Source organism: Epargyreus clarus, unplaced genomic scaffold, assembly GCF_041222505.1.
Source record: "Epargyreus clarus isolate Ecla_fem2 unplaced genomic scaffold, WU_Ecla_fem_2.2 ptg000032l, whole genome shotgun sequence".
Classification (NCBI taxonomy): Eukaryota; Metazoa; Arthropoda; class Insecta; order Lepidoptera; family Hesperiidae; genus Epargyreus; species Epargyreus clarus.
The window spans coordinates 1,152,845-1,169,809 of record NW_027332237.1 but is presented as its reverse complement, the minus strand read 5'-3'; the positions used below and the strand labels follow the sequence as shown (position 1 = coordinate 1,169,809).

The 16,965-nt window shown below is 36.8% G+C and overlaps 1 protein-coding gene and 1 long non-coding RNA gene across 2 annotated transcripts; one reads left to right on the top strand and one right to left on the bottom strand.

The window, feature by feature from the left end:
* Positions 1 to 284: 284 nt before the first annotated feature.
* Positions 285 to 5,416, top strand: LOC140754988 (uncharacterized). The gene is made up of 2 exons (XR_012103724.1): positions 285 to 821; positions 3,367 to 5,416. It is a non-coding gene; the product is annotated as an uncharacterized LOC140754988 (long non-coding RNA).
* A 2,360-nt stretch (positions 5,417 to 7,776) lies between these two features.
* On the bottom strand, positions 7,777 to 16,120 carry LOC140755047 (ATP synthase subunit gamma, mitochondrial). Its single transcript, XM_073090229.1, has 7 exons — positions 15,999 to 16,120; positions 15,645 to 15,815; positions 14,383 to 14,461; positions 10,974 to 11,031; positions 10,081 to 10,238; positions 9,147 to 9,311; positions 7,777 to 8,455 (listed from the first exon to the last, which is right to left on the bottom strand). Exons 2-7 carry the CDS (start codon positions 15,803 to 15,805, stop codon positions 8,189 to 8,191), a joined length of 888 nt encoding a protein of 295 aa, XP_072946330.1. The 5' UTR covers positions 15,806 to 15,815; positions 15,999 to 16,120; the 3' UTR covers positions 7,777 to 8,188.
* Positions 16,121 to 16,965: the final 845 nt, after the last annotated feature.

Here is a 16,965-nt window from a genome sequence, read left to right as displayed (position 1 = left end):
AATTAATTACGCACGATAAAGCAGTATTTATAATTAAGTGATAGCAATTACATACTTATAATAATAATACTTACCGAAAATACGATATTCCATCCTTTTTTAACGTCCTAGACGTGTGATTTTTGCAGTTTTTAAACGAGCACTGAGGCATGTTTATTCTCCGATCGTTCAAACACTACTAACCTAAAATCGCGCCCAAATGTCAAATTGGGCGCGCTTTTCGTCGCGTCATTCTGTCGTCGCTGATTGTGTATCTAGTTCCTATTAGTGATCGAAGGGCGCACGCCGCCCGCGCGCCTGCCCGCGCTGCGCGAGTAGCGGTGAGTAGCGGGGAGTAGCGGGGAGTAGCTGGGGCTGTTCCCGTCCGCGAGCACAGCCCGGACCTGCGCGAGCTGTTCCCGGCCATCGAGCGCGCGCGGCTCAAGCGCACCTCGTCCGCCGTGTGGCGCACGCCGCCCGCGCGCCTGCCCGCGCTGCGCGAGTAGCGGTGAGTAGCGGGGAGTAGCGGGGAGTAGCTGGGGCTGTTCCCGTCCGCGAGCACAGCCCGGACCTGCGCGAGCTGTTCCCGGCCATCGAGCGCGCGCGGCTCAAGCGCACCTCGTCCGCCGTGTGGCGCACGCCGCCCGCGCGCCTGCCCGCGCTGCGCGAGTAGCGGTGAGTAGCGGGGAGTAGCGGGGAGTAGCTGGGGCTGTTCCCGTCCGCGAGCACAGCCCGGACCTGCGCGAGCTGTTCCCGGCCATCGAGCGCGCGCGGCTCAAGCGCACCTCGTCCGCCGTGTGGCGCACGCCGCCCGCGCGCCTGCCCGCGCTGCGCGAGTAGCGGTGAGTAGCGGGGAGTAGCGGGGAGTAGCTGGGGCTGTTCCCGTCCGCGAGCACAGCCCGGACCTGCGCGAGCTGTTCCCGGAGGAGCTGGGGTTGCGAGTAGCCGGAGCCGCGCAAGTAGCTGGGAGTAACTGGAGCCGCGAGAGTAGCAGTAAGTAGCCGGTGCTGCGAGAGTAGTAGGGAGTAACTGGGGCTCCGAGAAAAGCGGTGAGTAACTGGGGCTGCACGAGTATCAAGGAATAGCTGGGGTTGCGAGAGTAGCCTGGGCCACGAGAGTAGCGTGCGGTGCAAGTAGCGATCAGGGGAAGGAGCTGCAAGAGTACCTGTTAGTAACTGTGGCCTCGCAAGTACTAACTGGGGTCGTGGGAGTAACTAGGGCCGTCTGAGTACTGGTGAGTAGCTGTAGTGTCTCGAGTATCGGTGAGTGACTCTATCAATAATAAAGGATATAAAAAATAAAAATAAAATAAAAATATTTGAATTAACAGACGAACAGTTTCGTAATACGATTTTATACATGATTTAAAAAAAACTGATAATACGTTTTAGAAATTGTAGATTGTGTTATAAGGAAACTAGAAATGTCGATTTGCTTTAATTATAATTCAGTATCTATTCTTGATTTAAATGGGGCTACTAGGCGATAAATGACGTCACTTCGCGAGTCAAATAAAATAGCGGCTAGCGTTTCCGCGTGAAAATTCAAAATGATTTAACAAAATGTTTTTCGGACACTTTTTTGTGTTATAAAATTCTAAAAAATTGGTAGCTCAAAATACGATAATTCACAGTTTAATTTTGAAATTCAACCGTTTAACTTTTTTTATTGTATAGATTAGATTATCAGGAATGTTTTAATTTCTTAACAAATTCGCCACTCTGTATTAAAAATCGGTATAATTTACAATTCACATCCTCTGAAATCGTGGAAAAATCAATGCATTTCGGTATTTCGGTAGGACAGGGCCAAAATCTGTAGTAAATTACTCGAACCTACCGATTTTTCGGTATTACTACTAGGTTCGAGTTCGAGAACACTGTGTAATTGTTTATGAAGGACACCAGTTATAGTGCCTTGTCAAAAATAGGTAAGAATAGGATTATATATATAATGATCAATAGCAATCACCTTGCCTCTTATAGTATCTACAACGTAACATCGTTACCGCGTTTTAACTTTTCGTACAGCGACATCTGTGTTGTGGATGTGTAAATTAATTTTGCTCGAAGCCAACGCCATCTGTTGTAAATGTTTGCGAACATATTTTACTTAAAACCAAGGTGAATGCAGTCTTACCTTACGTTCGTTATTAATATTCAATCTATCCATTGTTTTGCCTACTAAAGATGGACATTTGACAATTCCTTCAGTTGTACATTTGATAATCTTATTCTTACAAATTTCGATTTAGTTGGATAGATAGAGTATTAATAACGGGCATTAACGACTTTACGGATCTTAACACTTTAACAGTTTTAAATGCTGCTGTGTTCTGGTTTGAAGGATGGGTAAGGGAGACATAGATATAGACATCTGAGGCGTTTCAGCTTAGTCTTCAGGGGTAGTGGCCCATCTGTAGCCGACCTAAGATGGGAATCTTATCTGGGGTTGATTACAGATGTCCTTTGGTGGCAGTAGCCACTTACCATCGAGTGGACTGTACGCTCGTCTGCTACATATTATAAAAAATAGGTATCTTTGGATTTGTATTATATTGTCGGAGCGATATAGACACTACGCGTTTTCAATATCTCATTTATTATTTTTAGCAGTGTTTTTTTTATTACAACACTATTTTATGACCAATTCTATTAAAGACACTACATAGTTAGTAAGATACATATTATTTTAATTTTATGTTGGGTATAAATTATGAATATGAACGGATGGGAAACATACTTTTCCGAGGCGTTCCAGCTTAGTCCTCACATTTATTTAACACACAGTGTGTGTGTTAAATATATAACAGTATTACTAGTAATACCACATTTTATAAAGGACACTACACAGTGTCCCACCAAAAATATATAACGATAAAGTAGCATTAATATTTAACCCTATCTCTTTTCGCTTTTATATATATTGATAAATATGTGTCGCCTCTCCTCTTATAGTATCTACAACGTAACATCGTCACCGCGTTTCAACTTTGGTACAGTGACATCTGTGTTGTTAATGGGTAAACTAATTTTCCTCGAAGCCAATGCCATCTGTTGTGAAAGTTTGTGAATATATTATACCCAAAACCAACCTGCATGCAGCCTTACGGTACGCCCGTTATTAATATTCAATCTATCCAGTGTTTTGCCTATAGTTTTTCCGATACAGATATACTTTTTTCGAGGCATCTCAGCTGACCTCAGGGGTAGCGGCGCACCTGTGGCCGACCTCAGGTAGGAATATCTAATCCTATCTGGGGTTGATTACAGATGTCCGTGGGTAGCTGTAGCCACTTACCATCAGGTGGACTGCATGCTCGTCTACTACTCCTACATTATAAAAATAATTATTATTGTAAATAATCAACTTTTTTATCTTTTACAGGTACTTTCTGAATCTAGTACAACGAGTCGCTGGCGGCGCTTTGTAAATACTCTATCACTCTATAGTTTTAATTAACTAAACTATAACTAATTATATTTTATTATCATTATGCAATCGATAATGAATCATGATGTTATTAGCTCGTTTATCATTTATTGAAAAGCTTCTATGATGTTTGTGTACATGACTTTTGATGATTTTGTTATTGCCCGTTATCGATAATCGATCTAACGATATTACGCGCACCAACAATCAAATTTGAAAATTTTTAGTTTGCAGAAATTGTCCAATTGTTGATCTTTGGTAAGCAAAACATTCGATTGATCGCTTATTGATAACGAGCGTTCAACGATAATTTATTAATTATACCCACCTTGGCCAATACTAAGATGTTTTCTATTAATAAAATTGAGAACAAAGCTAGATAATACTAATACAACACTTATTTATTTCTAGTATTCCCATTTTATATATAAACAAAGTTTACCCCGTTTATATAAATGGGAGGGTTAAAGTTAGTGACTGAGAGATTAGCTTATAATACGAGATTCTGATCCCATCAAGGAAAACATCGCAACGAAACCTGCATACCTGAGAAATAAAAAAAAAACTCAAAGGTGTGTGAAGCTTACCAATATGCACTTCTCCAGCGCGGCGGACTATGGCCTAATCCTTCTCATTATGAGAGGAGACCCGTGCCCAGCAGTGGGACAGTAGTGAGTTGATGAACCCCAGTAACTACAATCCCATTCCAAATCCTACAGAGTTAAGTCGCTGACCAATTGTATTCATAACAACATTGTTTAATATAACCTACAAAACAATAAATCAAATAATTGTATGGATGTTAAGAAAAATTATGCTAAAATTATATGATGGTTGGTGGTGTAATGTTAAGTTTTAGTTTGATTTTGTCGTATAGAAATTAGTTAATCCAAAGTGTTCGTAAGTTAAAGTTAAATATAATATTTACTGTTATTCGTAGACTGTTTTTAAAATACCAACCATCTTTTGGAACGACACAATTCTTATATAACTCAATTTACGCCAATATCGTTTATTTTAGATCAAACACAAAAATGTTACGATGATGTCTATAACACTACACAATTTTAACTGCAATATAACATCAATTGATAAAATAATATATATTATTTTAAGCTTTTATTATTTTAAAGTTTTAGGTCTTACTTATTGTATTTTATAGATAAATAATTATATTAATACAGTGTTCGGGTCTCAGTGATCTTAAATTGTTAAGAAATGAAACATATTGTTTTATATATAAATCTGTATTTTTTTTTTTAAAAGCTAGAGTCAAAAATGTAGTCTCGGGCATGTGAAACTCGGGCTTAAGCTGAACTCGGGTAAGATACCGTGCGCCCGGCTGTGTAACACATATAACATTTATATTTCAAAAGCTACATGGAAAGACTTTGTTTTATATCGGTTGACATTATGCTTTTCCGGCTTACTATCTAAGTACTCTAACGATCTAAACCTCGATTCTAAAAAATCTTTGAATTCATCAAAAGTGCTCGTCGAGTGCGCTAATCTGTGACTCCCATAGCTTACGAGAATCAAAATCTAGTTTATCTTGAATAACATCGAATTCAAAATGTTATATTTTCCAATACATAATATGCTGAACGCTTACCACATTGCACGTGAACCTACATGTTTTTCTTTATATAATTTCAAACTTTTATAGCAAAATAAATTTAAGTTTTTGTTATGGGAACTTATCAAAACTTTTAATGAATATCTTAAGTTTCTTACAATTCAAGATCACTACTCAAATCACATGTATGTTAATAAAATATGTAGTGGCCGGTATATGAAGAGATTGTTTGCTAAAGGGGGCTTACTTTTGATGATGGGTTCAGCTATGTTGGCACGTGGCCCAATATCCTACAATGCTCAATTGCAAGTCTGTGCATTGCCCAATTGTAATTAGCTTTGTGTGACGTGATCACGAGTTTTAGAATAATTTTTAACTTTAAGACTGCTATGAAAATTGACATGTTAGAAATAAAATGTATACAAAGTACTCGTTTCGTTTGTTTCATTTTTATAATATTGATGTTATGAATAAACAAGCTTTTAAATATTCAGACCTAAAATATATTTTTGGGCATATTAGGCATAGTCATAATACTAGAAATAAAGATAAATTGGCCATACCTCAATTTAGATTAAGCAAGGTGTGTAATTCTTTTATGGGGAACTGTATTCGTTTCTACAATAAAATACCAAAAGACATTATCGATATATCCGAGAAAAGGTTTAAATCTACTATAAAATTAACTTTATGTAAAAAAGCTTATTGAAATGTAAATCAGTACTTAAATGATAAATCCGTATGGTATGACAACTCCAGCTCCAACATCAATAAATTAATTATATGTACCACTATGTAAAATTGTATATTATTTACCCTTTAAAAGATGCAAGTATGCACACGTATGGAGTTTCTTGCGCCGCTTCTTCATAGCGAAATACCTTCCGAAGCGGTGGTAGTTTTTGTTGACTTTCAAAAAGTATTCTATATGAATCAATTTTGAATAAATGAGATTTGAATTTGAATTTATTAGAGACGTGTTTGAACGTAGTAGAACCGTTTGTGGTTCGTCTCCAGAGGCACCACCGCCACACGTATTTCTGCCTCATAACAGCAGTGTTAAGCGCTGCTGTGCTCTGGTTTGAATGGTGTGGTAAGGGATACACACTTTTCCGAGGCGTTCCAGCTTAGTCCTCAGGGGTAGCGGCGCACCTGAGGCCGACCTCAGGTAGGAATATCTAATCCTATCTAGGACAAGTAATGCGATCCTGTACTGCGTGTAAGTAATGCAAGTATTATCATAAAAGTAATGGTACACGAACGAGTGATGCACGAACACATTGAGCGAGGACTTTAAACATCACTCATTAGTCGTTATACGTTTCGTGTGATTGATGAATGATGTTTTGATGCATCGAGTATTGTCGAGTAATATTACTGTTCTCAGAGTAATAGAACTCAATAATTTCTCAGAACTTCCTCCTGAGGTATTCCCGGAGCGCTATGACATGGGGCTCTTCAAAAAAGGTGCAAAAAGAGCTTTCATACAAAGCCGGCCATGCATTGGCGACTCCTCTGGTGTTGCAAATGTCCATAGGCGGCGTTGACTACTTTCCATCAGGTAGCACGTCTGCCTAATCGTTAGGTTAAAAAAATGATCACCTACTTAAACGGTTAAGGTTCAACTTGAGAAAACCTGCATACCTAGTTTTCAAAGGTCTACCAATTCGCACTCGGCCAGCGCGATGGACTATAGCCTAATCCTTCTCATTCTGAGATGAGACCCGTGCCCAGTAGTGGGACAGTAAGTGGCGGCACCACCGCCACACCAATTTCTATCTCATAAAAGCAGTTAAACGCTGCTTAATTATTAACTTTAAAGGCACTAGCAAGAGTGCCTATCCAAAAATATTTTTTGTACTAAGTACGACAGCACGTTGTTCACAACTCATTAAACCTGTAAGTTTTGTAATCTTTCCTCTTATAGTATCTTGAACGTAACTTCGTCACCGCGTTTCAGATATTGGTTCAATGGCATCTGTTTTTCAGATATGTAAACAAATTTGTCTTACCAACGCCATCTCTCGCGTTTGGTTTTAAATTATTCTTGTAGAGTCCGACAATCTCCAGCTTGGCAGGGGCGCCACTAGTCATAATAATGATGGACAAATCTACCTAAGCAGAAAAATATAACGATTATTTAAGAAATTATTACGAATCTGTTATAATATTATATTAATTAAAAAAATGTTAAAGTTGATCACAAGTAACATAAGCAACAAATTACTGGTTCAGGAAATCGCCACACGTTCAGAAAAGTTTATCGGGCATTTTTACAAGTCAGTCAATTCAATTTCATTATTTTATTAATTACAATTACATACCACACGTAACATTAATTTATTTTTTTATTTCGTGATAAGGGGACGAAACCTTCAAAATATATCAAAATTTTTTACAAACGTATGGACGCGGTGCAAATGCTTGCGGCAAATATAGGGAACATTACGCGAAGCTCGGCGCAGTAATGTAATGCACTGATGTGTTATTGTATATCAATAATCAATATTTTAAACGGGCAGAGTGCCCGTTTAAAATAAAACTGATTCAACAATGTTCTTCATGATTTAATAGAATTTTCAAAAACTTTGTTTACTACATACGCTATGCTGCACTCTGTCTCCAGAATATTTCAGTACTTTACTCCTTTTGACGATAAAAGATTTGGAAGTGAGCATTCAAAATGTCTCCAACTCATCCATTCAATCATACTACGGATCAACTAGAAGAGAAAAAGTTGATGACTGCGTTGAAAAAATGAGATATTTATAACAAAAATAAAACACAAATCACTATAACAACACTTTATTGCTAACCACCACTTGAACCCTAACAGTTTGACGGCCAGAAATCGAACGAATGTAGCGCTTCAGTAAGATGTAGAAGCCAGTGTGTATCGCGTGTGATTACCTAAACGCACAATCGCTCGGGAATGTCAGCATGCCGTACATCTCGCTATTGAATAAAATGGCAGTTTATATTTTCGTTAGCGGCAATTGGCAGGAATCCGTGACAAAACAATAAAAAAATCAAAACTTACAGCTGTAAATTAGATTTTATACTTAAAACATGATTAATTACAGCATTTCTAAATCAAAAATAATAAAAATAAATAATATAAATTTCTGAATAAAAACAGGCGATTGAGTTTGACAGTTAAAATGGCGCCAACGGATCAGTGCTGCCAACTTGACGACCAGTTTAGTCCAAGGCCGCAGCACCAGAGATAATTTCGATAAGTTCTCTGGTGATGACAGCTTGGCGGGTTCTGTTGAAAGTGAGAGTGAGTTTGTCAATCATCTCTCCGGCGTTCTTTGAAGCGTTGTCCATAGCCGTCATACGGGAGGATTGTTCGGAACAAGCTCCCTCTTTCAGAGCGTAGAACAGCATAGAAGCGAGAGAGAACTCCATATAAGATTGGAGGACATCGGAGTCGAGCGAGTCGTACACTGTCAGTTTGGGGGCGCTCTGAAATTCAAATTAAATTTTGTTATTATATGTATTTATAAAGTATAATAGTAAGAGGTAATCTAGATCGATTTTATTAATATTAGAAATATTATATCATTGTTTTTAACCAACTTCAAAAAAGGAGGAGGTTACTCAATTCAACCATATATGTTATTTTTTATGTTTGTTCAGCGATTTTGTGCAATAATATTAGCTTTACTGCATCTTTTCCTGCACTCATACTTTTAAAACATTTGTATTTACAGGTTATTCTTTCAAGCAATTTTATTTCAATCTATTTCATAGCAGCATTTGCTACAATCTAAAAATGTTCGTGACCCCCTATGTAGCACTGTTAATAAATTTCAAATCCATACATTTTTACATATAATTCATAAATGAGTGTAGTCCGCGTACAACTGCTCGTGCGCTCTGAATATAGAAATGAATCGCGTCGCCATAGTAAATTGTATGACTACACTAGCTCGCAACAACTCCAGAGCGGACTAGCAGTTTGGCGCGACAGCTTATGTAGCCAAATAGAAATTTTCTTAGATAAAACATCTCTTCGAATCTTACAATGTTTCTTTTTTTTAGATCTTCACAGACTTTGAAAAACACTGTTTACTCTAAAGCAGTGTTTTCCAAAGTTGACAATAGCCTGCCTCAGTCAAAAACACTTCTTAAGGATAATATTTAAAATTAGTACCTCAACAGCCTTCCTGCTGAACAGCGGCAAGTCAGCTTGCATGTAGCTGACCACAGACTTGAACTTGTTGTAGATGATCTTGCCGGAGCCGAAGTCATAACCACATGTCATGATGGCGTTGGCCAGCTTCGCCGCGTCCAGGAAAGTGGGCGGCAGGCGACCGATCTGAAATATTATTGTTATTTTAAGATATTATATGAAGGTGGTAGAACCCTTTGTGGTTCGACGCCGGCGGCACCGTGTTGCACGGCACGGCACGGCACGTTTGTTGTAAGTGCTGCTGTGTTCTGGTTTGAAGGGTGTGGTAAGGGAGACAGACTTTTCCGAGGCGTTCCAGCTTAGTCCTCAGGGGTAGCGGCGCATATGGCCGACCTCAGGTAGGAATATCTAAATCTATCTGGAGTTGATTACGGATGTCCATGGGCGGCAGTAGCCACTTACCATCAGGTGGACTACATGCTCGTCTGCTAGTCCTATATAATATTAAAAAAAAAATGTGAGCCGTCACGGGACGCCTGGCAGATGTGAAACATCGACATTATTTTGTAAAAGTAATATGCAGAAAAGAACATATTGTAATAGGAACTAAATATGTCATAATGATAAAATAAAATATTACGATTTTTTTCCAGATAACGATGACTATTTATTGAATAAACATTTATTTTCATTAAATACAAAAATTTACGAACCAGATCGAGTGGGAGAGAATCGCACAGTCGATTGCGCATGGCGACGCGTCGCCACACCGTACATACTACTGCATATAGACTGTATATATATACCATCCATATCCATACCATACGGCATGCATCGCCACGCCAGAAATCGGTTTTACGTGCGGCTATAGATGTTTCACATCAAAAAGTGCCAAAAAACAAAGTCACGACATATCATATCTATAAATGGCTCTATAGTTCAACCAATAACTCACTTCATTGGCCACCGAGATGATATGCTTCCCATACAAGCGCTGCAAGATACCACGCGACTTGTCTCCGACACAGATCACCTTGATGTTCTCCGCTCCAGGCTCGGCCAGCCGGTTGCGGATGACCTTCGACACACCAGTGTGGACAGCACCACAAAGACCTGGGGATTATAGTTTTAAACATTTTGACCCGGCAAACTTTGTACTGCATCAGAATATATTTATGAAATTAATATTTACACACCTTTTAAACCTTCCCTGGACTTCCACAAATTATTCTAAACTAAAATTAGCCAAATCGGTCCAGCCGTTCTAGAGTTTTAGCGAGACTAACGAACAGCAATTGATTTTTATATATACAGATGTATAGGTGGAGGTACTGTTGGAAATAATTGGTCATTGTTATGGCTTACAATCTTATATATAAAATTCACATGTCACATGTTAGTTACCGTACTCCTCCGAAACGACTTTACCGATTTTCACCAAATTTTATATGCACATTTAGTAGGTCTAAGTATCAGCTACTATCTATTTTTCATACCCCAAAGTGATAAGGGCTGTTCACCCTTAACATTTTTTTATTTATATGGTAACTCAACGTTAACAGGGTCAGCTAGTAATTAATAAAATCCCAGAGCACAAAGACATTGTGAAGTCACAGATGTGTTCTTTAAACCCTTTGATGAACTTGACCTTGTCTTGGAAGGATATAGATATGCTCCATTGCTGTTATTAGGCTCAAACAACATGTTGCAATTAAAACACTCAACTTTTATAAGATACATAAACTAAATAAAAGTTAGGCCGAAAAAAATTTGCTATATCTTGTGCAATTTGTAATTCATGGGACAAGAACTTAATAATTAAAATAAGTAGATATGTTTTAAATTTACCTCTGTCAGAGGTCATAGCGATGTACAGCTGTTTGGGCTCGTCCTCTGGTGGGGCAACCTGGAAGAATACATTTTTACTTAAAAAAATATTCTGATGAACTTTGATCATAATGATCAGATCGGTACATTCACAATGTGTATTTCACATCATATCAATAACAACATTAAGTAGTCTCATCTAGTAATAAACTGAATTTTGGACATTTGAATAATGTGTAAACTATGCAGCTGCAATGTTCTCTTCCCTTATAAGTTATCTTAGTTCGTAAAAGTGGCGATGTCTAGTCCGCGTAAAACTACTAGTGCGCTCTGAACATAGAAACGAAATCGCGTCGCCATAGCAAATTGTATGACTACACCTGCTCGCAACAACTTCAGAGCGGACTAGTAGTTTGGCGCGGACATAGATTAGTAAAGATACTTCGCCGCCTTGAAATTGAATGAAGCCACAAACGGCTTATTTTAGTAAGTTCTTTTTTTGAATTCTTGACAAATAAAGCCATTTTTTAGAGAAAATTTACAAATAAATAGAAAAATAAAATATAAAATAACTAATAATGCGTAATTTACGTAAGAAATAAATAATTAATTCAAATATTTTAGGGACATTTTAGCACGGAGACGTGGCAAAACTTTTTTACGCAACTATTTCAATTCTCAAAACTGGGTACATTTTCTTGTTAGGAGTGAGTAATCTTTACTAATCTATGGGCGCGGACTATATCTGTGATCAGCTTCAGATAGAATTCATCTCTTTCTTTTTCTTATTCTAGTTAACCCTATACTTGGCAGAGAATTTTATCCTAAAAAAATTATACTTTTGCTACTTCCCTGCGTTAATTGAGTTACAAGGATATTAGGAAAAATAAAATAAAAAATCTCTGAATTTCAGTTTTCAGAATATAGTATGTGTCTTTAAGTGCACACTGCCAGGTTCACAAGAAAAAAATATGTGTCTTTAAATGCACACCGCCAAGTACTCACTAAACTAAGAAATAATTAAAAAATGTAAAAAATATCATACATTTTGAAAAAACTAAAGATAAAAGTCTCGCAAGTTATGACATGTCAACAAGTTTTGAGATATTTTAGTTGAGTTGAGAGATTAGAAGACCTCCTCCCAAAAAAAGGCTGTTCTCACATAAAGCGACTCAAAACTTTTTGAGTGGCAATAATTTTTGTTTACCGCTGTTCCCATGACGAAACAGCAACCAGGAATTGCAAACGAAGATGTCCAAGATCTGTGAAGACAATACTAACGATGGCCTATCATATTTGTACGCTATAAAGCGACTTGTCTGTTTAGACCTTCATCTATGTTTCCGTTAGAATGTTGTATTAAATTTAAGCATGTGATTGGACTATATTACACTTGTTTGAAGGATGTGGTAAGAAGATATACTTTTCCGAGGCATTTCAGCTTAGTCTTCAGGGCTAGTGGCGCATCTATGCCCGACCTCAAGTGGGAATTTGGTCTTATCTGGGATTGATATTGCAGATTTTCTGGAATTGTCATTATTGGAGATGTTTACATTTTTGACAGAAGACGCTATTGATTGGACAGGACTTGAGTTCAGGGACGTCTTGATGAGCCCTAGACATCTGGAATTCATCTTTCTAAGATTTGCTGGATTCTACATCAGATTTAATTACGCAATTTAGATACCAAAGCTAGAATTTTTCGTCCTTCAATCATCCGAAAAAAATATTGCAAGCTAAGGACTGGGAATTTAGTGGAAACGGGGAAATATTAATTTCAGTCATGAATTATAAAAAAAAAAACTCTGTTTGAACTTTGTTCACGCTACCCCTACCTTGTGTGAAGAACCTTAGTATATAATAGCAAAGTTGGCAGTGTGCATTTAAAGACACAATATTGACAAACAGTAATATTGTATGTCGTTGGCAGTGTGCATTTTAATGCACACATAACAAAAGTAATGAATTACTATATATTCAAAACATTATATCCCAAAAAAATATCACTAAAACATTGAATAAAGCTTGCAGAAAGTAAGATTATATAAATTTCGTACATATAACTTAATTTCATTCAGATAACATAAGATACTTAGAGAGCGTTGTGCAGGCGCTGACCGACGGCTCGCTATTTTGTTTACCACTGACAATGTGTGAACGAGACAGATATAGATTTCATTTTCTGACATAAAGAAACGTTTGCTAAGTCGCTTTGAGTTATTATTAATAAGATTCTATATTGCATTTTCGAAAAAAAAATATCTGATTTGAATGTGCATTTAAGTGCACAATGTCAAGTATAGGGTTAAGGGTTGTTCACAGATGTCCATGGGCGGCAGTGAACACTTACCATAAGGTGGACTGTATACTCATTGACTAGTTCAACTTCATAAAAAAAAACAATGTGAGCCGTCACGGGACGCCTGGCAGATGTGAATCATCGACATTATTTTGTAAAAGTAATATGCAGAAAAGAACATATTGTGATAGGAACTAAATATGTCATAATGATAAAATAAAATATTACGATTTTTGCGCATGGCGACGCGTCGCCACACCGTACACACTACTGCATATAGACTGTATATATATACCATCGTCTTTATTAGTAGTATATCGATGTATACCATCGTATAGCGTGTTAAAGCTATTTACTGTTCCTTAATTGATTCTTAGATTGAAAATTATTTTCTACTTTTTAGTTGATTTTATCATAAAAGCGTGTTTTTTAGTTTTTTGAACTGTAATTATTTATAAATTTTTAGTATTTCTCGTTATAGCGACCACCATTATTCATCGTTTGTAAAAAAATCAAGTGTCTATCTATTACGATTTAAGAGATAAAGCCCAACGACAGACGAACAGACCGCAGAGGGTTTTGTTTTAACCTTTGAGTATGGAATCCTAAAAATCATTCTACAAGAGCGCATTATAGATATGTTTCAGAACATTTGAGTTATAGGGAAATAACATTATTATTTTCTAAACTAAAAATCACGATATAAAAGTTACGCCTATTGAAATTATTTAACAATAATAGCAATAATTATTTGCAATCTAAAGTTGCGATGGACTTTGCTGAAGGTGTTTGAAAAATCTCGCCTCGAAAATCGTTAATCCAGAGGATGTTGATAAGGACAATGGTACAAAACTATTAATGTTTAAAATATTGAATTGTCATCGGTCCTTAATAAGTATGCCAAATTTCGAGTTAATCCGACGTTTTGAAGGGGGTTAAAATCATGTTCAAAGATTCCGTTACATACTAACATACCAACATACATACGTCTGAAGCTAATAAAAGCGTGTTAAAAATGGTCAATATCTGGGGTTAGCAACACATGATATAGTTTAAGTGGGTTAGTTAAGTCTTAACTGACTGTAACTGAATGTGACTGCCCATAAACTATAATAAAGATATATTGAGTACCTCAGCTTTCTCATAGAACTGTACAGCACCCTCACCATAGGGGCGGGCAGCCTTCAGCTCACGCTCAGCGCGTGTATATCTGTAAATAAGATGGTTTTAAATTAGCTCAAATGTGGAATACAGTTGTTAGTTTATGTAAACAATAAATTGTTCAAATTTGGGTGTGTAGGTTCAGAGTGAATGCTTTACCATAGTATGGAACCTAAAACAGTGAAGAAAACATAATGCAGATATACATTTAATTTACCAATAATACTTGTCATATACAATTGGAAAGCAGTGATAGCCTAGTGGTTAAGAAATTCGGCCTCTCAATCGAGGGATCTGAGGTTCAAATCCCAGGCACACGCCTCTGATTTCTCAAAGTTATCACCTCTGATTTTTCGAAGTTATGTGCATATTAGAAAATTAATTATCTCAAAGGTATGTGAAGTTTACCAATATGCACTTGGCCAGCGCGGTGGACTATGGCCTAATGCTTTTCATTATGAGAGTAGACCCGTGCCCAGCAGTAGGACAGTAATGGATTGACAGTGATGATTACTTGTCATTGGTTGTCCTGCCATTGCAGTTTGGCCATGACAATTATTAATAAAACTGGGTCAGAATACTAATAATAAAGAAAAACATGTATTGGGACCAGCTATAATTAATTTTAGACAAAAATAAAACAATAAGGCTGATCAACTATATAGGTAAATTAGGTGATGGTCCATTGCATGTGGATTTATAGAATGGTCCAAATTTCAAGGGTGGCCTGGTACAGGAACCCATCCTGTAACTTACCCTGTGACTTACCCATGTAACAAATCAAAGGTAAAAAATGGTTCAGTAATCTATAAATACTTAATTAAATATTAGATATTTTTTTTAAGATTACACAACCATATTATTAAATAATCCCTTTTCCTTAAACCCACCTAACCGTACCTAAAACATAACTTAAAAGTATGCTGAAGTCTCAAGTTATCTCTAAGGCTTCTTTTTAAGATTTTTACTTCAATAAACTAATCTGTATGCATAATCATGAATTATTAAATTTAAGCTAACTTGTTTTTTGTTTCTGATGTGAATTAAATTAGCAAGTTATCTACTCCTAATAAGAAGGAAACTATTTCTGCCTCCCATAGTTAAAGTATTCTGTCAATTCTTGTAATTAATTAATATGAATTCTAAATCTGAAAATGTGACAATCAAAAGAATTTTCTTAAATCACAGTTCCAAATTCAAAATTGAATCACCTAGAAAAATAGAAAACTTACTTGGCTGCTGACACCATCTTCATGGACTGGGTAATTTTCTGGATATTCTTTACCGATTTCAAACGGATAGAAATGGCCTTCAAAGTGGCCATATTCCTGTTCTGCTGGTGGTTGACCACCGCGACCACCTGGGTCACACCAGGCGCGAAACGGCCCAACATTTCGACGGCCCTGCAAGTAAAATCACAAAATTGATAATGAAAATGCAGGTTAGATTTGGACGTAAGTTATGTAAGACTGCAACAAGCGACAGATAATACACCCTATTTACACTAAATTGACGACTAGGGTATTAGAAAAATGATATTCACTACTAATTAGAAGCCAGTGATAGATTTGAAGCACCATACTAACTTTTATTTCCTTTTTTTTGGTCAAATTCAGTGTACACCAGCCGACGAATTTATTGCTCGCTGGTCGGAAAGACGACGTTCGATGTAAGCAGGGCGGCCAGTAAAGAAAAAAGAAAATAAATATACCTGAACGCATCGTTAAGTTTTATTTGCAAATCAATAGTTTTAATAGGAAATCTGTATTTTCAATAAAATTAAATTGTTATTAATAACAAAATTTAAATTAAAATAACTATTATTTGGATTGAATATAACGTGTCTACAAATAATCTGTGACCGTATGATTCATAAACATTTAGTCTGTGTGCATTAGTCATTATTTGAGTTTTTGACATTGGCACATTTGACAATTTTAATTTTGGTTTGGTGTTTGTTTAAATTGTTTATAACAAATTATTTACAATTAAATAAAAAAGGTTCTTTTATACACGTCTGCAGGCAACGATCTTCTTGATTATTCCTTTATAGCTATCCACACAGGTTGATTAGATTGATAGAAGTGATATATTCGTTTTAATTTGCAACTACAATGAAACTAAACATGCCTGAACCAGAAGTACAGGAAACCAAAACTGAGGAAGTAACGACCACAGTAACCACGCAAAATACAGAAGTACCGCCAGTGAGAGAAGTCAGTCAGACAGACCACCTCAACAAGAAGTTACTGACTTCTTTATTCAATCGTATTGAAGGTGGTGACGCAGTGCTCTCACAAATGCTAGAACCGGAGGAAAATACCGAAGATGATGATGAATGGGCGTAATAAACTATGTCGCTATTCCACTAAACATGTATATTATTTGTGTGCTTAACTATATTGTAATATTCACTATGTAATAAATTTTATTTTTGCAACCATTGTTTAGTTTTACGTATTATAATATCAAATGAATAGGCTAATTTAGGCAGATACCACTTGATAGGTATTTTTTCTATGGACACACAGAGACAAATACACACACCCAGAC

Coding starts and splice junctions, on each gene's coding strand:
- LOC140755047 (XM_073090229.1), bottom strand. CDS start 15,805: ATGTTGGGCCGTTTCGCGCCTGGTGTGACCCAGGTGGTCGCGGTGGTC. Junction 11,032..14,382: donor AGTTCTATGAGAAAGCTGAG/GTACTCAATATA, acceptor GTATTCTTCCAG/GTTGCCCCACCAGAGGACGA. Junction 10,239..10,973: donor CGCTATGACCTCTGACAGAG/GTAAATTTAAAA, acceptor TATAATCCCCAG/GTCTTTGTGGTGCTGTCCAC.